Source organism: Mus caroli, unplaced genomic scaffold, assembly GCF_978045245.1.
Source record: "Mus caroli unplaced genomic scaffold, Mus_caroli_1 scaffold_3, whole genome shotgun sequence".
NCBI lineage: Eukaryota > Metazoa > Chordata > Mammalia > Rodentia > Muridae > Mus > Mus caroli.
The window spans coordinates 21,038,542-21,063,086 of NW_028227258.1; the positions used below are offsets into that span (position 1 = coordinate 21,038,542).

At 41.9% G+C, this 24,545-nt stretch overlaps 1 protein-coding gene and 1 pseudogene across 4 annotated transcripts in view; both read left to right on the forward strand.

Moving 5' to 3' along the window:
• The window catches only part of Rap1gds1 (Rap1 GTPase-GDP dissociation stimulator 1), a 152,424-nt gene extending 128,724 nt beyond the window's left edge, over positions 1-23,700 (forward strand). For all 4 annotated transcript variants that reach the window (XM_021157708.3, XM_021157709.3, XM_021157710.3 and 1 more), the window contains 3 exons: positions 3,404-3,530; positions 7,491-7,619; positions 21,894-23,700. In XM_021157708.3, coding sequence (XP_021013367.1) covers positions 3,404-3,530; positions 7,491-7,619; positions 21,894-22,021 — 384 coding nt within the window. In that variant the 3' untranslated portion in view covers positions 22,022-23,700. The remainder of the gene's footprint in view (positions 1-3,403; positions 3,531-7,490; positions 7,620-21,893) is intronic.
• LOC110290863 (nesprin-1-like) lies at positions 10,119-12,843 on the forward strand (annotated as a pseudogene).
• Positions 23,701-24,545: the final 845 nt, after the last annotated feature.

A 24,545-nucleotide genomic window follows, 5' to 3' on the forward strand; every position in this document is an offset into this window, starting at 1 on the left:
ACGTAGGCGTAGTACATCACACTTGAAAGGTGTAATGTTCCCAGTTATTAGGTCCTTTAAAAGCCTGTCTAGACAAATGTGTTTAGGCACTGGCTCACTCATCCAACAGTTATCCAAATTTCTGAGCAGACACTGATACAATGTTAAAAAAAATGAAAAACTTTATTACATGATTCATAAATGGGTGATCTAAAATCCCAAGCCTAGCACGGAACATCAAATTGTATACAGTGTTATACAGTTTCAAAGTCTTAAGCTGGGCTTACTTCACTAATTAAGGGAAAATCAACTGTAAATGCTAGAGGTGAGACTGTTAATGTAGATTATTTGTCTTTGTGCTCCAAAACGTGGTTTTCTATTTAAAACAAAACAAGACAAAAGAAAATAAAAATAAACCTGTAACGCATTGTTTCAAACTGTCTGAAATGTCTTCAGACTTTGCAGACATCCAGGCTGTAGAGAAGACTCCTTTCTTGGTTTATTCATTGCAACTGAAATGCTCTAAGAGACGCTAACTGAATAGCTGGATTTATTTTGTGAAGACTAGCATTGAAGTTATACTCCTTGGACAATCTTGGTTTCTGGAATGCTGGTAGTAATCTTTGTTTCTAGAAAACAATCTTGAAGTTAAAACAAAGCTGTAAATACATGTGTGAAAGTTCTTAGGACCATGTGAAGCACTCTATGGTACCTATGGTGACTCTAGCAGGTACCATGACATTTTCTTTGTCCATATTTAGTTTGGAGCGAAGACTTCCTGGATTTGAACCTTTGCTTTGCCTTAGTCCCAGGCTGACTTGGACAAATATCACTTTTCATTTATAAACAGGAGTCTTTTTCTTGCTCAGAGAATCCTCTGCAGGATAAAAATGAGCTGTGTCTCTAAGCTCTTATCATTCTATCAGAAAAATCATTCACACGGAGAAGCTGTTGAATAAATAAACTTTTGTTGAAGTAGTTGCAGATAGGATAGACATTTGAAAAGGAAAATGCTCGGATACCTGTTCTGATGAGAGGTGACATGCTTGAACTAAGTGCTTGGACTCAAAGACTATTTCTCATTACATGCTTCATTCATTCATTCATTCATTCACTCATTCATTCTGCCACAGTGCACTATTGATTTAAAAAGAGAAAGAAAGAAAAAAAATCACAGACCTTCCATAGGGGACTACGTGCCTCTGTTTATGTTTCCTGGTCAGTAAGTTCCCATGGAAGTTCCATGAAACTCTTGAATGATTTTAAAAATTATATCCAAGATTCTAATAAACTCTTACCTTGTTAACAAATAGGTAATACTTACGAAGTTAGAAAAGGATTTTATAGCATCATTTCTCTGGAACAGGTGAGGTGGCTTAGTGGGTAATGGGGCTTATGGGCAGGTCTGATTCTCTGAGTTTGATCTCAGGATCCCACAAGGTGTTAGGAGAGAATTCCCAGGATGGTTCTCAGACCTCTGTGATCACACTTGCACTGACATGCGCCAACACAGTAAATACTAAAGGGGGAACGACTTAACAGCCACCAGAGCACAGCTGCCCATAAGACATGTAATTCTTAGGTGCCACTTGGGATCACTGGGCTGAAGGAATGATATTTCTGTAAATGGTTGATTTAAAATTTTATGTGAAATAGAAACATAAAGGAAACCATTTTTAAATAGTTTAGAAAATTATAAAAGTCATAATGACAGTTAGATTTGTACATAATTGAAGCTAACAGGAAATAACTTGATTATTCTAAAATGTAGATTTTTCTATGAGTCACTATGAACTCTTTAATGTAAGAGTTACAGGCTAACAAAACTTGTAACAGTGAAGACAAACTAGTTTCTAAGAAGAACTGTAACTGCATCTGACTTCTTTTTTTTCATATTTTATTAGGTATTTATTTCATTTACATTTCCAGTGCTATCCCAAAAGTCCCCCACACCCTCCCACACCCACTTCCCCACCCACCCACTCCCACTTCTTGGCCCTGGCATTCCCCTGTACTGAGGCATATAAGGTCTGCACGACCAATGGGCCTCTCTTTCCACTGATGGCCGACCAGGCCATCTTCTGATACATATGCAGCTAGAGACACGAGCTCTGGGGGGGGTGGGGGGGGGGAGGTACTGGTTAGTTCATGTTGTTGTTCCACCTATAGGGGTGCAGATCCCTCCAGCTCCTTGGGTACTTCCTCCAGCTCCTCTATTGGGGGCCCTGTGATCCATCCAATAGCTGACTGTGAGCACCCACTTCTGTGTTTGCTAGGCCCAGGCATAGTCTCACAAGAGACAGCTATATCAGGATCCTTTCAGCAAAATATTGCTAGTGTATGCAATGGTGTCAGCGTGTGGAGGCTGATTATGGGATGGATCCCCGGATATGGCAGTCTCTAGATGGTCCATCCTTTCATCTTAGCTCCAAACTCTGTCTCTGTAGCTCCTTCCATGGGTGCCTTGCTCCCAATTCCAAAGAAGGGGCAAAGTATCCGCACCTTGGTCTTCATTCTTCCCGAGCTGCCTTCTTACCACATATGTTACATGTCCTTTTATATAATAACTCTGTAGTTACTACAGAACATATGAAAGATAAATCATGTCACAGACAAAGTTACTTGACAGAACACAGGCTCAGGAGTTTGCTTTGTCAAAGTTAGTGTTGATATTAGGACTTAGCTACATCAGAGCTCCCACCACCTCTTCTCAGAGTCAGTGAGAAATTGTGGCAAAAGTTCTTTCTCTTTAGGTTTTGTGGTTGTTGATTGTGTGTGAGAGTGTGAGTATAAGGAAAAGAAATGCATATGCACTATTTTCTTTTTGCCATTAAACTCTCCATTCCCTTCCCTCCGAACACTCCAATATACCCCTCCTCTCTCTCAAATTCATGGCCTCATTTCTCACTAATTGTGTGTGTGTGCGTGCGTGCATACATACATACATACCTGTTTTCAGGGCTGACTGTATGGTATTGGACACCAAGTTGGTGCGCTCTTTCCTGGGGAAGGTTTTTCTCCTGCTCTCAGTGTTTTGACATGTAATTTTCTCAAATTTGTCAAATCAAACAAAGGAGTAAAAGATAATTTTAAAATGCTTTTAATTATTAAACAAACAAACAAACAAAACCTTTACCCAGAATCCTTAGAGACCTGCCTTGGAGAAGTGGGGCGAAATAAAATGGTACGTTTAGTTTCAGAAGTTTTTAGGCCTTCCTTGATAGGAAATGCAATGGTCTTTTTCATTTAGGCAATTTAAGTTGTCATGTTTTGAAGAATTTATTTAAAACTAAAAGCTTTTCTTTATGGTTAAAATGCAATGAATCCTGCACATAAGCACTCAACAATGAGTTGACTGATTGGAATGCCATCTCTTTATGTGTAGAATTAAGGTTTATAATGCTCTGATATTTATTTATTGTAGGATGTAATTAAAACCATTGTACAAAGTGGTGGCATCAAGCACCTGGTTACCATGGCAACCAGTGAACATGTAATCATGCAGAATGAAGCTCTTGTCGCTCTGGCACTGATCGCAGCCTTGGAACTGGGTAAGTACCTTGCTTACAAACTTACTTTTTCCTATTTTTATCTTGGACTAAAGCACAGGAGTAGAATTGAACTCAGGTAGAGCCTTGGCTAGTGTGTATTTACATCTGCATCTGTGGGAAATCGTGTGTAAGTTGTAGTCACGGGTGTTTCCAGTCGCTGCACTTTGTGTGACATTTTAAAATCAGCACTTTAAGGCTTAACTTTTAAGTGATATTTTACTTAGAAGATACATAACACATTTTCAGCAGGGTTTATAGATAATGGAAATGATACCTGGAATATCACACAAGGAACCTGGAACTGGGGCTGTAGCTCAGTTCACAGAGTACTTGCCTGGCATGCATTAGGCCCTGAGTTCGATCCCCGTGCACCTGTTAATAACCTCTATAAATGCTTTCTATCATTCTACAGTACTGCCTTTATCCACATTCTCACCTGTGTCTTCTGTATGTGTGTGGTCAAAAGTCACCACAAAGCAGAGTTGAACAAAACTGTTGGTTTCTGTCTGTGCTTGTTGGTGGCTGTGTAGTATACAGTATCCACGTGGCAAAATTCTCTATGAGAAGCCAAAACACAAATAGCTTATATACGACACCTTTTGGCTCATTAACAGACCCTGATGTATCAGCCAGGGATGGTATATTAGAGCACATAACCTTTGGGTAAGACTGAGAACTGCTTCACAGCATACCCTGCCCAGAGGGTCCTTGAAGTCCATAGTCATGTTCTCTGCAAATAGGGATAATTAGGTTTCTTCCTTTCCTATCTGGATCCGGTTTACATCTTTCCCATACTACACCAGCTAAGTGTTACTTCAAACACTGTATAAAACAAGGGTGGAGAGAGTTCTAGGTTCACAGGACAGCTCCCTGCTCTTTGTCAAAGTTAGAATAGCACCTTAGCTATGACTGCAGTATGTAGCCTGTAATGTGTTAGGGTATGCTCTGTCTGTCCCTAGTTTCGTGAGTACTTTTCTATCATGAAGGAATGTTGAACATTCTCATAAGCCTTTTCTTTGTCTGTCATGATGTCCTTACGACCTTTTCTCTTGTGTGTGTTTATTGGTTTTCATATGTTCACCAAGCCTCGCAACCCTGGGATGAACCCAAATTATTCATGGGTCATAATCTCCTGAATGTGCTCTAGGACTTGATTTATAAATACTCCGTTAGGAAGGTTTGGTTGAGTGTTTATCAGAGCATTGATTGAACTTTTCTTACATTTTTACCTAGTTTGGGTGTCAGGGTGATCCTAGTTTGACAAGTGCCAGCATTAGGTCTTCCTTATAAGCTTGGCAGAATTCAGCAGCCTGTGGTTTTCATTACTAATTCAGTCTCATTACAGGTTGAACAGTTTAGTGGCTTTTTTTTTTTGTTGTTTTTTTTTTTTTTCACGATTTATTTATTGTATGTATGTGAGTACACTGTCACTCACAGATACACCAGAAGAGGGCATTGAATCCCATTACAGATGGTTGCGAGCCGCCACATGGTTGCTGGGAATTGAACTCAGAACCTTTGGAAGAACAGCCAATGCTCTTGACCACTGAGCCATCTCTCCAGCCCTGAACAGTTTAATTTTGGTAGGACAAAATGAGTTAGACATCAGTCCATTTCATCTGGATTTTCCGCCTTTTGGAATCGTTTTTCAAAGTACCCCCCCCCCCCCCCGAGATGATCTGACAGATTTTGTTGGTGTGTTTTACCAACTCTTTTCATCTCTAATTCTATTAATTTGAGTCTTTGTTTTAGTTTGGCTGGGGGTTTCTCAAACATCTTCCCCACCCCACCCCCCCAAGGAGCTGGGTCTTTGATTGGTTACACACACTGTTCGTTTATTGATCATGTATATTGTTCTTTCAGTCTTCTTCTTTTTTTTATTAGATATTTTCTTTATTTACATTTAAAATGCTATCCCAAAAGTTCCCTATATCCTCCCCCTGCCCTGCTCCCCTACCCACCCACTCCCACTTCTTGGTCCTGGCGTTCCCCTGTACTGGGGCATATAAAGTTTGCAAGACCAATGGGCCTCTCTTCCCAATGATGGCGGACTAGGCCATCTTCTGCTACATATGCAGCTAGAGACACGAGCTCTGGAGGGTACTGGTTAGTTCATATTGTTGTTCCACCTATAGGGTTGCAGACCCCTTCAGCTCCTTGGGTGCTTTCTCTAACTTCTCCATTGGGGGCCCTGTGTTCCATCCTATAGATGACTGTATCATCCTATAGATGATATTTGCCAGGCACTGGCATAGCCTCACTGGAGACAGCTATATCAGGGTCCTTTCAGCAAAATCTTGCTGGCATATGTAATAGTGTCTGGGTTTGGTGGCTGATTATGGGATGGATCCCTGGGTGGGGTAGTCTCTGGATGGTCTTATTGAGCTGCAGTCTTAACTGGGTTTCCATTTGGTTGAGTGTCTTTGTCAGAGAGGGGTAAATTTTTCCTATACATCTTCCCTGTTGGTTTACTCAAAGGCAGAGGGCTGTAGCCTGTGTCCAACTGCACATGCCTGGGACAAGCAAGCCTGCACATCTAGCTATCTTCAGGGAAGAGGTAGTAGGTGCCATCCCCACTATTTTAGGACATGCCATATGGAAACTATCTACCCTAGGACTCGCTTTTCCCTAGCTGTTTTACCTTCCAAAACACTAATCCTAATCTCTGTCCCTTGTACCAGCTTGCTCACAGATGGTAGACTTATACATCCTTTGACGCTCCGTGTTTGTGTTTGTACATCTTAACTATGTTCCTTGGGGACGACAGATCATCTTTTCTTAATCCACTTAGTCTGAGACTTGCAACTGGTAGATTGAGGTCTTTTGTATTTAAAGGCATCCTTAGGGATCTGCTGTCTCCCGTGACAGTGTTAGGTGATGGTGTGATAGGTTGGATTGTCCTGCATCTGTTACCACTAGCAATTTGTTGCATTGGGTGCAGTTAGTTCCCTCTTGGCTCTCTGTTCATCCATTCCTCTCATGAGATGTGTGTGTTCCTGCGTGCGCATGGATGATACTGACGGCTTCTTCTGTACACTCCTCTAAGAGTCTCCTATGTGCCTTGCTTGTCCTGAGCTGCCTTCAGTTGACTTTGGTGGGTGTAGTAATGGGGGTGTTGGTCGTTCACTTCCCAGGCTGGAACTGTATTATCCCAGGCTTTCCTATTGCCAGAATTTTTTTTCCCTGATCAAGTTGTTGCTTTGTTGAATAAAAATTGCCTGTCTCAGCTTCTCCTGCCTTTGGGTTCTTAGGTTTGATTACTTGTGTGTATCCCAGATTTCTTGGGAATTTGGGGGCACGTTTCTTTTTTTTTTTCCTTTACAAATGTCTGAATTTATTATCATCTTGTTTTGGTTTTTTGTTGTTTTGCTTTGTCTTATCTTTTCTGGTGTTGATTTTCTGGTGAGATCAAAGTTAAAACACAAAGTATAGACTAGTAAATAATAACTAAGGCACAAGTCTTTACTCCCAGCACTCGGAAGGAAGGCACATCTGAGTTCAAAGCCAGCCTGGTCTACAGCCCAGGACAGCCCAGGCTTGATCAGAGAAAAACCTCTACACAATATATCAGAGTCAAGATGTCAAAAATACAAAGAGACAATATTAAAAGCTATAAAGGAACGTATACCAAAATATAGTTTCTTTTGTTAACATCCTTAAGAAACAGGGAAGCTTGGAACAGGACAGTTCAATAGAGTTCAAAGAAACCTTGTCTCAAAAAAACAACAGAACAGAAAAGCCAGTTACAAGTTTTAGGGGTTTGTTGTTGTTACAGGTGGTGTTTTAAAGCAGCTTAGCCAGAATTTCAGCTTTTGTCTTCCCCATCCCCTCTCCTACCCTTTTCTAAGAGATCTCACCAGTCCTTTTTGGGAAGTGCCCTATGAATGTAGTGTGTAGAAGAAAGTATTCAGCCTGATGGTATTTAGCAACAGCTATGACACGCTTTGTTTCCCATTAAAGGTCCTGCTGAGAAGGATCTCGCAAGTGCTCAGCTTGTACAGATCTTACACCGACTGCTAGCAGATGAGAGAAGTGCCCCAGAAATCAAGTACAATTCCATGGTCCTGATCTGTGCTCTCATGGGATCCGGTAAGGCTTCCTCCTGTCACAGCGTCAGTATGTGGCTTTCATCCGATGTTAAATGTATGTTCATAACAAATGATATAAATAAATAATGGTTTAAAAAGAAGAAGCAATTCGTTTGAAAGAGGATACAGGGGGCAGAATGGAGCATCAGATAACTGAAGCTGTAATCATAGGCAGTTGTGAGCTGCCAAATTTGGGTCCTGGGAACCACACTCAGTCCCTCTGTCTTGTAAGAGCAGTATGTACTCCTGACTGCTGAACCAGCTCTACTTTTAAACCAAAACTGTTCCCCAAAACATTCTTCTGTAAGAGAAGGTATCATAAACTAAATACAGCAAACAAGTAAATACTTCTAAAATCAAATTACGTTTATTAATGCCAAGATAAATTTTATGTAAAGAACAAGTTTTGATACTATATATTGTAGTATTAGCTAAAGACTTCATTCAAGAAATCATTGTGTGTGTGTGTGTGAAGTTTCCTGTTTTCTTGCTGATTTCCTGAGTGTTGTTGTTGAAAGGGTAATGTTGAAGACACATAACACACACACCCCAGAATGATACATCTGTATGTTGGTCCTCTTAGCTGTATCAGTTTTTTCTTAGAATGATGTAAAACAGTTGGTAGGTGCATACGACTTTAGGACTACTTCCATTTCTTGGTAGAATGACTTTTCTGTCTCAGTGTAATGTCCCTCTCAGTCTTTGCTAGCCTCCTTGCTCTGCAGTCTGATGTATGTAGTGTTAACGTAGTTAGTCCTACTAACTTTTGAGTAGCATTGTCAAGACTTTTCTTTCTCTCAGTTTCAGTCTATGGTGTTGGTAAGTTTGAAGTGTCAGATAGTCTTTATGGAGTCATTTTATAATCTACCAGTGCTAATTTTAATTGGTATACATCTACCATTTATATTTAATGCAATGTTATTATTTCCTTTCTACTTAGATAACTACCCCCAGCCATTCTATCTGCTAGCAAAAAAAATTTACTGGCTTTTCCTCATTTAAGGATAGACTTTATCGACCTCTTCATACACACACACAAAAATTCTGTAGTCAAGCAATTTTTGTGCCTAAATCTTTTCTGTCTACACAATAAAGATGTGTTCCTTTCAAGGTTTCTAATGAGAAATCCACTGTGTTCTGTTTGTCTTCTCTACTGAATTTCTATCTTTCAATTTTTCCACTGTAAAATGTGTCTTAAAGCATATTTGAGTTTATCCTGTTTGAAGTTTTTCAGCTTTTACAATCCATGTGTCTCTCACTAAATCATCTAATTATTATTACTTACGGCTCTTTAGATGTTTTCTTCTTGTCCGAGGTCTCCATGGCACAGATGTGAGCTCTTTAGTGGTACTGCTGCAGGCTTTATCTTTTCTATTTCATTTTTATCTGTTGCTCAGACAATAACTTACGTTGCCTTATCTTAGAGTTTGGTGGTTATTTCCTCTGGTCCTTTTGTTCCAGTATTAACTGCATCAGGTTTTTCAGTTTTCTAAAATAGTTATCTTAGCTCTGGAATTCGAATTTGCTGCTTTGCTGTGTTGGACATGTTCAGAGCTTTCTGTTGAGATAGGTTGATTGTAATTAAGTACAGGAAAGCGGAACTCTGCCCTATCAGCCATTTTTCAGTGTTCATAGCAGTAAATATATTCACATTGCTTCTTCAGTACCATCGGTCGCCAGTTTTCCATTCCCCCAAATTGATCCTATAGCCACCAAGCAGGAGCTGCCGGGGGTCCCTGTCCTTCTTGCCACTGGCTGCTGTACTTCTGTATTTAGCTTATCATTATTAATGTTGTTATATTTTTATTATTATAGGCTTATGAAAGCTGAATAATAAACTATTTGTTCTAATGTTAATGTCTCACTGTGTGTGTATATGACAATTTTCTTTCTTTATATAGAATCTACAATAATTGCAAAGAAATCAAGAAACAAAAACTTGGCTTTAGCAAACTACATACATAAATATCTTTTTCTATACTATAACATTCAGTTTTCTTCATATAAAGCTTTGCATGATTTTATTACATCCAGATTTTCTTTATACCATTAAAAAAAAAAAACAAAAAAAAACCTGTCTTTCAGATTTACAGCTTTTGCCTCTAAAGCAACATTAAACATCATGCCCCAAAGCCACCAAGGTAGACAGGAGGCTGCCATATGCCTTCCTAAACATGGTGTGTGAGGTGGTTCTAAAGCTTCCAGCCCCCAGGGGTGTGTTGATAGATTTTACGGCACTGATACTCGTGTAAGGAACTGGAAAATGTGGTTGGGAGGTGGACTGATGACCTGGCAGAGCTGACACTGCTGAGGGCTACCCTGGCTGTCTGCCTCAGAGCCGAGGACATCTCCATCCTGAAGGAACTCGTGGAGCTTCTGCAAAGGCAGTGGGAAGAGCTTTGTCACCAGGTCTCCCTAAGACAACAGCAAGTGAGCGGGCGCCTGAAAGAATGGGCAGTCTTCAGTGAAAAGAACCAGGAGCTGGCAAGCTGACCCCCAGATGGAGAGCAGAGTCTCTCAGAACAGAGACCTCCTCATCAAAGAAATGGCAGAAAAACTCAGGAAGGTTATCAAGAGGAAGTGGCTATTGCCCAAGAGAACAATCCAGTTTCAGCAAATGCGAGACCAGCCAGCCATGAAAGAGAGCAAAGCCTCTGAGCGTCAGGACAAGCTCGGCCAAGTGAGTGACAGGTGGCAGCATCTCTCATTGCAGCGAGGGTGAAGAAGCTAAAGGAGACCCTGATGGCTGTGCAGCAGCTAGACAAGAACATGGGCAGCTGAGGTCTTGTCTGGCCCACATGGGGTCAGAGTTAGCCAAGCCCATCGTCTATGATTTGTGTAACTCTGAAGAAATACAGAGGAAACTGAATGAACAGCAGGTGCTTTAGAGAGATGTCGAGAAACACAGCACAGGCGTCGCCTCCACCCTCAACCTGTGTGAGGTCCTGCTGCAGGATGGTGATGCCTGTGCCACCTACTCTGAGTATGACTCCCACTGAGTGCGACTCCGTCCAGCAGGCCACTTGCAACCTGGACCAGTGGTGGAGGAACGCCTGCGCAGTGTCCACGGAGAAGAGACTCAAAATTAAAGAGACACAAAATTAAAGAGACACAAAATTAAAGAGACACGGTGACTGTGGCAGAAGTTTCTGGATAACTGTTCTTTGAAGATTGGTTGGAGATTTCAGAAAGGACGGCTGCATTTCTTCTGGAGTGCTCTATACAGTTGCCAAGGAGGAGCTGAAGAAGTTTGAGGCTTTCCAGCGGCAAGTCCACAAGAGCCTGACCCAGCTAGAGCTTATTGATAAACTGTACATTACACCTAGCCAGAGAGAATCGCACAGACTCCGCCTGCAGCCTCAGGCAGATGGTCCATGGGCGCAACCAGAGATGGGATGACTTGCAGAAGCTTGTCACCTCCATCTTGCTCAGGCTCAAGCATTAGCCTGTGTAAGGAGTTCGAGACTGCCCGGGACAGCATTCTTGTCCGACTCACAGAGATGGATCTGCAGCTCACCAATATTGAACATTTTTCTGAATGTGACATTCAAGCTAAAATAAAGCAACTAAAGGCTTTCCAACAGGAGATCTCACTGAACCACAATAAGATCGAACAGATCATTGCCCAGGGGGAGCAGCTGATTGAAAAGAGTGAGCCACTGGATGCCACCATCATTGAGGAGGAACTGGACGAACTCAGACGCTACTGCCAGGGGGTCTTTGGACATGTGGAAAGATATCACAAGAAATTGATCCACCTGCCCCCACCAGATGACCAAGACCTCTTGGACTTAGAGATAGATCTCGAAGACTCCACGGCTCTTTCAGACTTACGCTGGCAGGACCCCTCTGCAGATGGCATGCCCTCCCCACAGCCTTCTTTCAACCCCTCCCTTTCCCTCCCTCAGCCCCTCAGGAGTGAGCAGTCAGAGCTAGATACCCCAGCCAGCATGGGCTCCACCCCCCTGGAGTGGGACCATGATATGACCTCAGTCGAGACCTGCAGTCAGCATCCCAAACTCTGCCCTCAGAAGACAAGGAGTCTACCTCAGGGGAGCTGTTGGCTTGTCAGATGTAGTGATTCCCAAAACCCCCAAGACCTATGTAAAACCCACAGAAAATGCAATCGGAAATACTTGTGGGGATCCCAGCTCATTGGAGTCACAGATGAGGCAACTGGACAAAGCCATGGATGCCAGCTGCTTCCGGATGCAGCAGATATCCTCAGAAGCAAAACTCCCACAGGGCCAGACCTGGACACCAGCTACAAGGGCTACATGAAGCTGCTGGGTGAATGCAACAGAAGCATAGATTCGGTGAGGAGACTGGCACACAAGCTGATGGAGAAAGAGAACCTTCCTGGCTTCGTTAACCTCAACAGCACAGCGACTCAGACAGCTGCTGTGAATGACCGCTGGGAGCTGCTGCAGGCCCAGGCAGTGAGCAAGAAGTTGAGAGTGAAGCAGAGCCTTCGGAAGAGGCAGCAGTTTAATTCTGACCACAACAACATCTGGGCCTGGCTAGGAGAGATGGAGGAGGAAGTGGACAGGCTCCAGCCCCTGGCACTCAGCACCGACATCCGCACCATAGAGTCTCGAATCAGAAAGCTCCAGGAGCTCCAGAAAGCCATGGACCACCGTGAAGCCATCAACCTCTCCATCGACCTCTGCAGCTCAGAGTTCACCCAGGCCGATAGTTAGAAGAGCCAAGATTTGCAGGATCGCTTATCCCAGATGAACAGGACATGGGACCAAGTGTGCTCTCTGCTATGCAGTGTCAGGAGGTCCAGGAAATGAGCCACACTTTGCTTCTCATGCTAGAAAACATTGACAGAAAGAAAAGTCAAATTGTCCCAATTGAGTCAACCCTTGACCCAGAGACACGTCAGGACCATCACAAGCAACTTGTGCAAATAAAGCAGGAGCTGCTGAGGTCCCCGCCTAGAGTGGCCTCACTACAAGCCCTGTCTCGCCAGCTCTTGGTGAATGCTGAGGGTTCGGCTTGCCTAGAAGCCTAAGAAGTCATCCACATGATTGGAAATGGGCTCAAGCTTCTGAAGGTCAGCCCTCACAGCAAGGATCTGGGATCAGTCAGCAGGATTCATCTTCATGGTCTTTTACAGATAAACTGGACAACTCAGGATCCATGAGTCCCTATCTGGAAGAAGTACCCCAGACAGACAGAAATCAGTCCACAAAAGGTGGCTCCGATTCCTTCCTTTCTAAACCCAGGCCAGCACAGGTGGGTGGAGCCTTCCTGGTCCCGGTCCTCCAGGCAGCTCTTCCCTTTCAGCTGCTCCTGAGGCTGCTTCTTGGACTCACCTGCCTTGTACCCATGTCGAAGAAAGACTACAGCTGTGCCCTCTCCAACAACTCTGTCCAATCGTTCCATCCAATGCTCAGACCAATGGTCCTCCTCCGCTCTTTTTTTTTCTTTTGTTCCCCTCTTTTTAATTGGGTATTTTCTGTATTTACATTTCAAATGTTATCCTCTTTCCTGTTTTCCCCTCTGAAAATCACCTATCCCCTCGACCCTCTCCCTGTTCACCAACCAACCCACTCCCACTTCCTGGCCCTGGCATTCCCCCACTCTGGGACATAGAACCTAAATAGGATAAAGGGCCTCTCCTCCCATTGATGTCCGACTAGGTCATCCTCTGCTGCATGGTGGGAGCTCATGGAGCCATGAGTCCCACCATGTGTGCTCTTTGGTTGATGGTTTAGTCCCTGGGAGCTCTGGGGTTACTGGTTGGTACATATTGTTGTTCCTTCCATGGGGCTGCAAACACCTTTAGCTCCTTGGGTCCTATCTCTAGCTCCTTCATTGGGGACCCTGTGCTCAGTCAGATGGCTGTGAGCATCCACTTCTGTATTTGTCAGGCACTGGCAGAGCCTCTCAGGAGGGAGCTATATCAGGCTCCTGTCAGCAAACACTTGTTGGCATCCACAGTAGTGCCTGGGTTTGGTGATTGTAAATGGAATGGATCCCCAGGTGAGTCACTCTAGATATAGTCATTTCTTCAATCTCTACTCCATACTTTGTCTCTGTCTCTGTAACTCCTTCCATGGGTGTTTTGTTCCCCTCTTCTAAGATGGATAGAAGTATCCACACTATGGTCTTCCTTCTTCTTGAGTTTCATGTGGTTTGTGAATTGTGTCTTGGGTATTCCAAGCTTCTGGGCTTCTGGGCTAATATCCACTTATCAGTGAGTGCATATCATGTGTGTTCTTTTGTGATTGGGTTACCTCACTCAGGATGATATTTTCAAGTTCCACCCATTTGCCTGTGAATTTCATGAAGTCATTGTTTTTAATACCTGAGTAGTACTCCATTGTGTAAATGTACCACATTTTCTGTATCCAGTCCTCTGTTGAGGGACATCTGGGTTCTTTCCAGCTTCTGGATATTATAAATAAGGCTGCTATGAACATAGGGGAGCATGTGTCCTTATTACAAGTTGGGACATCTTCTGGATATATGCCCAGGAGTGGTATTGCTGGGTCCTCAGGTAGTACTATGTCCATTTTTCTGAGGAACCACCAAACTGATTTCCAGAATGGTTGTACCAGCTTGCAATCTCACCAACAATGGAGGAGTGTTCTTTCTCCACATCCTTTTTGATCTTAGTCATTCTGACTGGTATGAGATGGAATCTCAGGGTTGTTTTGATTTGTATTTCCCTGATGACTTAGGATGTTGAACATTTTTTAGGTGCTTCTCCGCCATTCAATATTCTTCAATTGGAAATTCTTTGTTTAGCTCTGTACCCCATTTTTAATAGGGTTATTTGTTTCTCTAGAGTCTAACTTCTTGAGTTCTTTGTATATATTGGATATTAGCCCTCTATCAGATGTAGGACTGGTAAAGGTCTTTTCCCAATCTGTTGGTTGCTTTTTTGTCTTATTGACAGTGTCTTTGCCTTACGGAAGCTTTGCAGTTTTATGACGTCCCATTTGTCGATTCTTGATCTTACAGCACAAGCCATTGGTATTGTGTTCAGGAATTTTTTCCCCTGTGCCCATATCTTCATGGCTCTTTCCCACTTTCTCTTCTATAAGTTTCAATGTATCTGGCTTTATGTGAAGGCCCTTGATCCACTTGGACTTGAGCTTTGTACAAGGAGATAAGAAAGGACCCAGATATAGCTGTCTCTTGTGAGACTATGCCGGGGCCTAGCAAACACAGAAGTGGATGCTCACAGTCAGCTAGTGGATGGATCACAGGTCTCCCAATGGAGGAGCTAGAGAAAGTACCCAAGGAGCTAAAGGGATCTGCAAACCTATAGGTGGAACAACATTATGAACTAACCAGTACCCTGGAGCTCTTGACTCTAGCTGCATATGTATCAAAAGATGGCCTAGTCGGCCATCACTGGAAAGAGGCCCATTGGACACATAAACTTTATATGCCCCAGTACAGGGGAACGCCAGGGCCAAAAAAATGGGAATGGGTGGGTAGGGAAGTGGGGGGGAGGGTATGGGGGACTTTTGGGATAGCATTGGAAATGTAATTGAGGAAAATACGTAATAAAAAATATTAAAAATTAAAAAAAAAAAGAATGGGTTGAATTGCCTTCTTCTTTCTACATGCTAACCGCCAGTTGATACAGCACCATTTGTTGAAAATGCTGTCTTTTTTTCCACTGGATGCTTTTAGCTCCTTTATCAAAGATCGAGTGACCATAGGTGTATGGGTTCATTTCTGGGTCTTCAGTTCTATTCATTGATCAACCTGCCTGTCACTGTACCAGTACCATGCATTTTTTATCACAATTGCTCTGTACTACAGCTTGAGGTCAGGGATGGTGATTCCCAGAAATTCTTTTATTGTTCAGAATAGTTTTCACTATGATGGGTTTTTTGTTATTCCAGATGAACTTGGAAATTGCTTTTTCTAAATCTATGAAGAATTGAGTTGAAATTTTGATGGGGATTGCATTAAATAGGTAAATAGCCTTTGACAAGATGACCATTTTTACTATATTAATCCTGCCAATCCATGAGCATGGGAGATCTTTCCATCTTCTGAGATGTTCTTCGATTTCTTTCTTCAGAGACTTGAAGTTCTTATCATACAGATCTTTCACTTGCTTAGATTCACACCAAGGTATTTTATATTGTTTGTGACTATTGTGAAGGGTGTTTTTTCCCTAATTTCTTTCTCAGCCTGTTTATCCTTTGTGTAGAGATTGATTTTATATCCAGCTACTGCACTGAAGCTGTTTATCAGGTTTAGGAGTTCTCTGGTGGAATTTTTGGGGTCACTTATATATACTATCATGTCATCTGCAAATAGTGATATTTTGATTTCTTCCTTTCCAGTTTGTATCCCTTTGATCTCCTTTTGTTGTCAAATTGCTCTGGCTAGGACTTCAAGCACTATATTGAGTAGGTAGGGAGAGACTTCGCAGCCCTGCCTAATCCCTGATGTTAGTGGGATTGCTTCAAGTTTCTCCATTTAGTTCAATGTTGGCTACTGGTTTGCTGTAAATTGCTTTTACTATATTTCGGTATGGGCCTTGGATTCCTGTTCTTTAAAAGACTTTTATCATCAGGTGTTGGAGTTTATCAAATGCTTTCTCAGTATCTAATGAGAGGATCATGAGGTTTTCTTTTGAGTTGGTTTATATAGTGGACTACATTGATGGATTTCTATATATTGAACCATCCTTGCATCTCTGATGGATGATCCTTGTGATGTGTTCTTGGATTCGGTTTGCGAGATTTTTATTGAGTATTTTTGCATTGGTATTCATAAGGGAAATTGGTCTGAAGTTCTCTTTCTTTGTTGAATCTTTGTTTGGTTTAGGTATCAGAGTAATCCTGGCCTCATAGAATGAATTGGGTAGAGTACCTTCTGTTTCTATTTTATGGAATAGTTTGAAGAGTATTGGTATTAGGTCTTCTTAGAAGGTTTGATAGAACTCTGCACTAAACCCATCAGGACCTGGGCTTTTTTTTTTTTTTTTTTTTTTTTTTTTTTTTGATTCAGATACTATTAATGACAGTTTCTATTTCTTTAGGGGATATGGGACTGTTTAGATCATTGATGTGATCCTGATTTAACTTTGGTACCTAGTATCTGTCTTAAAAAAGTGTCCATTTCATCCAGGTTTTCCAGTTTTTGTTGAGTAAAGGCTTTTGTAGTAGGATCTGATGATGTTTTGGATTTCGTCAGATTCTGTTATGTCTCCCTTTACATTTCTGATTTGTTAATTAGGATGCTGTCCCTGTACCCTCTAGTTAGCCTGGCTAAGGGTTTATCTATTTTGTTGACTTTTATCAAAGAACCAGCTCCTGGTTTGGTTGATTCTTTATATGGTTCTTTTTGTTTCCACTTGGTTGATTTCAGCCCTGATTCTGATTATTTCCTGCCGTCTACTCCTCTTGGGTGAATTTGCTTCTTTTTGTTCTAGAGCTTTCAGGTGTGCTATCAAGCCACTAGTATATGCTCTCTCCAGTTTCTTTTTGGAGGCACTCAGAGCTATGAGTTTTCCTTTTAGGACTGCTTTCATTGTGTCCCATAAGTTTTGGTATGTTGTGGCTTCATTTTCATTAAACTCTAAAAAGTCTTTAATTTCTTTATTTCTTCCTTGACCAAGTTATCATTGAGTAGTGTGTTTTTCAGCTTCCACATGTATCTGGGCTTTCTGTGATTTATGTTGTTCTTAAAGATCAGCCTTAGGCTGTGGTGATCTGATAGGATGCAAGGGATTATTTCAATATTCTTGTATCTATTGAGGCCTGTTTTGTGACCGATTATATGGTCAGTTTTGGAGAAGGTACCATGAGGTGCTGAGAAGGAGGTATATCCTTTTTTTTAAGATAAAATGTTCTATAGATTAAACATTCTCTCTGTTAAAACCATTTGTTTCATAACTTCTGTTAATTTCACTGTGTCTCTGTTCAGTTTCTCTTTCCAGGATCTGTCCATTGATGCGAGTGGAGTCTTGAAGTCGCCCACTACTATTGTGTGAGGTGCTATGTGTTCTTTGAGCTTTAGTAAAGTTTCTTTAATAAATGTGGATGTCCTTGCATTTGGAGCATAGATATTCAGAATTGAGAGTTCATCTTGGTAAATTTTACCTTTGATGAGTATGAAGTGTCCCTCCTTATCTTTTTTGATAAATTTAGGTTGAAAGTCGATTTTATTCGATATTAGAATGGCTACTCCAGCTTGTTTCTTAGGACCATTTGCTTGGAAAATAGTTTTCTGGCCTTTTACTCTGAGGTAGTGTCTGTCTTTGTCCCTGAGGTGGGTTTCCTGTATGCAGCAAAAAGTTGGGTCCTGTTTACATAACCAGTCTGCTAGTCTATGTTTTTTTTATTGGGGAATTGAGTCCATTGATATTAAGAGATGTTAAGGAAAAGTGATTGTTGCTTCCTGTTATTGTTGTTGTTAGCTTTGGAATTCTGTTCATGTGGCTGTCTTCTTTTAGTTTAAGGATAACTTTCTTGCTTTTTCTAGGGCATAGTCTTTTTCCTTGTGTTGGGTTGGCATTTTCCCTTTATTATCCTTTAAAGGGCTGAATTTGTGGAAAGATATTGTGTGAATTTGGTTTTGTCAGGGAATACTTTGGTTTCTCCATCTATGGCAATTTAGAGCTTTGCTGGGTATAGTAGCCTGGGCTGGCATTTGTGTTCTCTTAGGGTCTGTATGACATATGTCCAGATCTTCTGGCTTTCATAGTCTCTGGGGAGAAGTCAGGTGTAATTCTGATAGGTCTGCCTTTATATGTTACTTGACCTTTTTCCCTTACTGCTTTTAATATTCTTTCTTTGTTTTGTACATTTGGTGTTTTGAATATTAAGTGATGGGAGGAATTTCTTTTCTGGTCCAAACAGTTTGGAGTCCTGTAGGCTTCTTGTATGTTCATGGGCAACTCTTTCTTTAGGTTGGGGAAGTTTTCTTCTATAATTTTGTTGAAGATATTTCCTGGCCCTTTAAGTTGGAAATCTTCCTTCTCCTCTATACCTATTATCCTTAGGTTCGGTCTTTTCATCCAAATCCTGGATGTTTTGGATTAGGATCTTTTTTCATTTCCCATTTTCTTTGATTGTTGTGTCAGTGTTTTCTATGGTATCTTCTGCACCTGATATTCTCTCTTCTATCTCTTGTATTCTGTTGCTGATGCTTACGTCTATGGCTCCTGACTTCTTTCCTGGGTTTTCTATCTCCAGAGTTGTCTCCTTTGTGATGTCTTTATTGTTCCTACTTCCATTTTTAGATCTTGGATGGTTTTGTTCAATTCCTTCGCCTGTTTGGATGTGTTTTCCTGTAATTCTTTAAGGGATTTTTGTGTTTCCTCTTTAAGGGCTTCTACCTGTTTACCAGTGTTCTCCTGTATTTCTTTAAGGGAGTTATTTATGTCCTTCTTATAGTCCTCCATCAACGTCATGAGAAGTGATTTTAGATCTATGTCTTGCTTTTCTGGTGTGTTGGTGTTTCCAGGACTTGCTATGGTGGAAGAATTGGGTTCTGATGATGTCAAGTAACCTTGGTTTCTGTTGCTTCTGTTCATACACTTGCCTTCTGCCATCTGATTATCTCAAGTGCTCCCTGCCCTCGATATATCTGATTGGAGCCTGTCCTTCCTGTAATCCCAGATGAGTCAGAACTCCTCAGAGTCCAGCTTCCTCTGTGATACTGTGATTCTAGGATCCTGTGATCCTGAGATTCTGAGTGTGTCAGAGTTCTTGGCAGTCAAGCTTCCTCTGAGATTTTGAGATCCTGATGTGACCAAGCTCCTGGGATCCTGATATCCTGGGTGTGTTAGAGAGCCTGGAAGTGGTTCCTCTTCGGGGGGCTGTGGGGCTTTCTACTGAGTTCAAAACCAAAGTAGACCAGTGTGCCGACTGGAAGGAACCTGAGCCCCTGGTCAGGTGGGGCTTCTGTGTGTGTCCCTGCTCCTGCTGGCCCCAGGCACTCCTGATGGTGTTGGAACCAATGTTGTGTTCTACTCACCAGTGATTCTAAGATCTTGGACATGCTAAGGTGCCTGGGGAGTAGAGAGTCTTCTGGGGACCATGAGACTGTCTGCCGAGTTTGTGCCCAAGGTGGCCCAGCGCACCCTCCTTTACTCTGAAGCAAGCAGACATTCCTGCACAAGCTCAGGTAGCAAGAGGGGAAGGAGGCCCAAAGCAATCCCAGGCTGTCAGAGAAGGTATGATCTTGGCAGAGGTCCTCATACAGCAGCTTCAGTTCTCCATAACCTGTGTGGGGAAAAAAAAAATGAGCCTTTGAACATGGACAGTAAACAACAGGAGACAAACAAACATGGGATTGATACCATGTCATTTGACACTCTGAGCCTTAATACTAAAGAAATTAAGTAAAGGACATACAGGGTTCCCTGGACCCATGAAGTCTCGGCCTCTCTGTACCGGGCCGTCTGGGCAGCTTTCCTGTGATTCTGCCTGATCAACCCAAAAGCCCCCTCTCCTAGGCAACACGTCTGTATATGACAATTGTATTCCCTCCACAATAGGCTTTGTATTATTTCCGCCTCATCTTTAGAGTAAAGCCATTCAACACTAGTGTAAAAACCACTCTTGAAGTCCCCGTTTCTGTTCTTTGGGGAACAAACAGGAATGTGGGACCCTGTGAGAAACCTGTTGACTATTTTGCAGAGTTGCAGTACTGTTTTCCATTGTGGCTTGGCCGTGTGATGTTTCTGCCAGTAAAGCACATGGGTTCTCGTTTCTCAGAATCCCAGCTAACCCCATTTTCTTTGTAGTCACCGCTCCAATGACTGAAGGCTGATTGCTGTGGTTTGCCTTTCTGCAGTCATCAGTGATACTGGGGAATCGTTTCATGTGCACAGTGGAAGTTGTCATGAATGTTGAGTTGTACCATTCCCTAATATGTTCTGGATGTTAATCTTGTATCAGATTTGTGATTTATAAACATCCCCCATTCTGCTGGTTATCTTTTAATTCTGTTGATAAGACTCTTTGATATATAAAAGCTTTTTTATTTTGTTGAAATACCATTTTTGATGAAATTCATTTTTCTGTCTGTTGCCTGTACCCTTGTTGTTGTAGCCAGGAATAAAGTCAAAGTGTGTAAGGCAGGGCATCTACTTCATTCTCTTACATGTGACAACCCATTTGTTGAAAAGCCTCACCCTTCCTGAGCAGTCTCAATACCCTTATCAAACCATTTGACTATGTGTGAGAATTGACTCCTTCTCTCTATTCTGTTGCTCTGTGTCTGTCTCTGTAACAGAACTATACTACAGTCAAGAAGTGGGAGGCTTCTGGTTTGTTCTTTTTCAAGATTATTTTGTAAACTTGAGGTCTTAAGATTCTATGTCATGCATGGTCCTACACACCTTTAATCCCAACACTTTAAAGGATGAGTCTGACTGGTCTACTTAGTGAGTTCCAGGACAGCTAGGACTGTATAGGGGAAACCCTGTCTCAAAAAAAATAAAAAATAAAAAAAGATTCTATGTGACTTTAGGATGGATTTTTTTTTCTGTTTCTAATAAAAAATTAGTTTTGGTGTTTGATGTTGGACATACCAAAATCAATGCATCAAGAACCAAGGAGATGCCTCCATGGATAAAGGCACTTGCTACAAAGCCTTCATAAAAGCCTGAATGTAGTTCTTGGGATCCACATGGTTGAAGGAGACTCAACTACCGCAGATTGTCTTCTGACCACAACACATGTCCTGTGTGGGCACAAGCACGCTAAAACACACATGTAAATAATGCAAATAAAATTTTAAAACCCCACCAGTTGAGGAGTACTGATTGTATTAAATATGTTAGACCCCTTTCTTCCCAACAGGTTCATACTAGGAGCCCTGTACCTTCTTACAGTTAAGGCTAAATATGTAAGAAAAGGCAGGCTAGGAACGAGAAAGGAAGTGACTTTCATAGAATTTATTAAAAGTGTATGAAATAAAATCAACTTTTATCTGTCACAAAATTTAACAGGTTTTAATAAACTAGGTCTTTGTGTGGACTGATGATGATGGTTAAGTTGTAGATTACTGCATGTTGAGATGATAATAATGAGCTGTGTTTAACTATATCTTATTATTCTAAACTACTATGGACTGTAGAACCTAATGAAAATCTTTATAAATAACAACGTAGTCCTGAAAAGGACCTTGCTGGGTACTATTAGGATTCTTTCCTGCGCCAGTCCTTAGTTTTTATAGCTCTGTCTAGTCAAACAATAAGGTCTATGTTTTGGGTAGATTATATAGTAAGATTAGAGTAATCCAGCAGGAATGTATCCATTGTCTTGCTCTTCTCTTCCAGAATCTCTATACAAGGAAGTACAGGATTTGGCCTTTCTAGATGTTGTCTCCAAACTTCGAAGTCATGAGAACAAAAGTGTTGCCCAACAGGCCTCACTTACAGAGCAGAGACTTACAGTGGAAAGCTGAGAACTGGCCCTGCTGGCACCAGGCTCATCCCAGCTCCACCCACCCCACTGTTCTCCATCCAGCTGCTTCTTCAACTCCATTCTCTACTACATCACTTGTGCATGCGTGTAATGTTCCAGTACCAATGGAAGAACTGCTATAGGTACCTGCCTAATAAGATTTCTAAACCCATAGTTAATGTGAACATGACTGTCAAAACAAGTCTCCACCCATAACTGTTATATCCTATACTCCTGATGCTTGAGCTACATTAAGTAGAATGTGCATGTTGTAGTCCTATGATGATGTAAACTTGGTACTCCATGCTGACTTGCTCCTCACATGCAGTAAGCTACATAATAATGTACTGGTAAACTAGAAACAAAGAATGCAGCAGGACCTGTCTAGCTTATTTAAAGATGAAACTGAATCGTCAAGGTAGCACCACATATTCTGGTTTTGTTTTGTTTTGTTTTTGGTGCTGGGGAAGCACAGCAATCAAAAAGCCTATATGGCTGCTCACTCATTAGTCTTCTGCCAACGTCAGGCCTGTTACACCTAGACTTGAATAGGTTCAATATTCATTCCTGCCCTACGGTTTCTCTCCTTTTTCTGTGAACTATATAGGCAGTTTGCCAAGCAACACCGCAAACTTTCCTGAGGCTCCTGATTCCATCTTTAACCGATAGTTGTACAGGGGCTCAGTGCTGAAACGTGGATTTTAATGTGAGCGGAGCATAGGAAGGAGTTAAAGAAACCCTGGCATACTGAACCACTTTGGATCTTGCCTGTATTTTAGATTCCGATTTGTGTGTAGTTACATCTAGAACTTCCTTCCATCAGCTAGCCAGCATTGTCAACATGTCTCTAAAGCGTCCTTGGTGTTTGTTCGGTGAAGGAGAACTGAGGCGGCTTGTTTGGTGGAGAATGGACTTCTTCCCCCCGGTTTTCATCGTTTAGGGTGCAAGCAGGGAGGTTCATCTTTCATGCTCCTTTTCAATGTGCTAATTCTAGACAGACATAAGAGGAAACCTGAAGTAAGCTTGTCTAAAGAGAGCAAGGCCGGTTTTAAAAGCCATAGTAGCCAGTCCAGTACATTCTGCAGATGGCCTCATAGCAGTCATTGTTAAGAGTTCTTCACCTCCACTTTCCCACTGAGAACCACAATAATCTCCCAGGCTGCAAGCCAGGACTCGCCGCAGAGACTCTTCTTGGCAAAATGTAGTGTGCTCGTCACTGCCACTAACTACCACCAAGTGAGTTCTTAGAGCTTTGACACACAGTCTTTATAAATTAATCGGGATTCCCTGTGACCCGCCTGCCTCCTCACACCCAAGGTTGAGTCCTGCTGATGTCCGAGGGAGGCTGAGCTCCATTACTGGAATGGAGGGCAGTGAGGGGCTGCTGAGAGGGACCAGCTCCTTCCTCCCCCGACAGGAGATACCTGTATCTCTGCGTTCTCTGAATCAGACTTTGCTTTTCACACTTTTAAATTCAAGAAAGATTTACTTCATGTAAGTAAAAACCTGACTGACCGTTCCCTCTGATGTCCAAATAAGGGAACTGTGGTGAGCGCTTGTGCTTGCTCACTGTAGAAATGAGTTCTTTATTGTCTTTCTCCTGGGCTGGATAAGTGGACTAATGTTGCATAATACTGTCCATATTAATAACTTAATAAATAAATAGTATATGAAACTACAGTGAGATTACTTGGTTTCTTTGTGTGTTGTCTATATCTTGACTTTCAAGAACAGGGTTCACTCCTTATTGGTACTGGGTGCTGATGAATGAATGCTCACTCAAAGTTGCAGACAGCCATCAAAAAATTCCCAGATAGACTGATAGCTAAGATTTGGATAGTTCTACTTCTAGATCTTTCAAAATAAAAACAAAACACTTAGAGATTGCTTCTGTACAGAAAAGCACTATAAAATAAAAGGGGGCGGGGGGAGAAAACTCAGAAACATTCCAAGATCATAGATTTGAAAGACAGTACCTTGTAATGCGGCTACCAGCAATCATTTCAGACTAATAGGAACTGCTAGCTCCAGCAAAATCAAGCACAATCCAGCTGTGCCCTTGATAACAGAGGCCAACAAATTGGGAAACTCACTGCTAAGCCCAGGTAGTTGGTAGACAAATGAAGACCAAATAACCTTTCATCTCCAACTAATTAATCTCAGCTTCAGAGGACTAACATTAAATCATTTGGCTGCCTCACAGACTGTGGTTTAAAAGAGACAGTAAGAGAAACTTCCAGAAAGCCAGGAAATGTCCCTTCTTCCCCTTGGGCCCACCAGAAGCCTGGAGTTGTCTGACTGCCTTCCCACACTGTAACCTTGTGTTCAAAGCACATTTGATAAAGACTCTGCCAGATTCTGAAGTTTTCCTTGGAGTCGTGTTTTGCACACTCCTTGATGTGAACAGAGATGTGCAAAAAAATAATTTTTTTAGTATTCTAAAATGATGACCTACTTGCAGGGATTACTGTAACTATCTGAGCAGGCCTGCCTGTGGCCTGCCTGTGAAGAACGCAGGAGGAGGT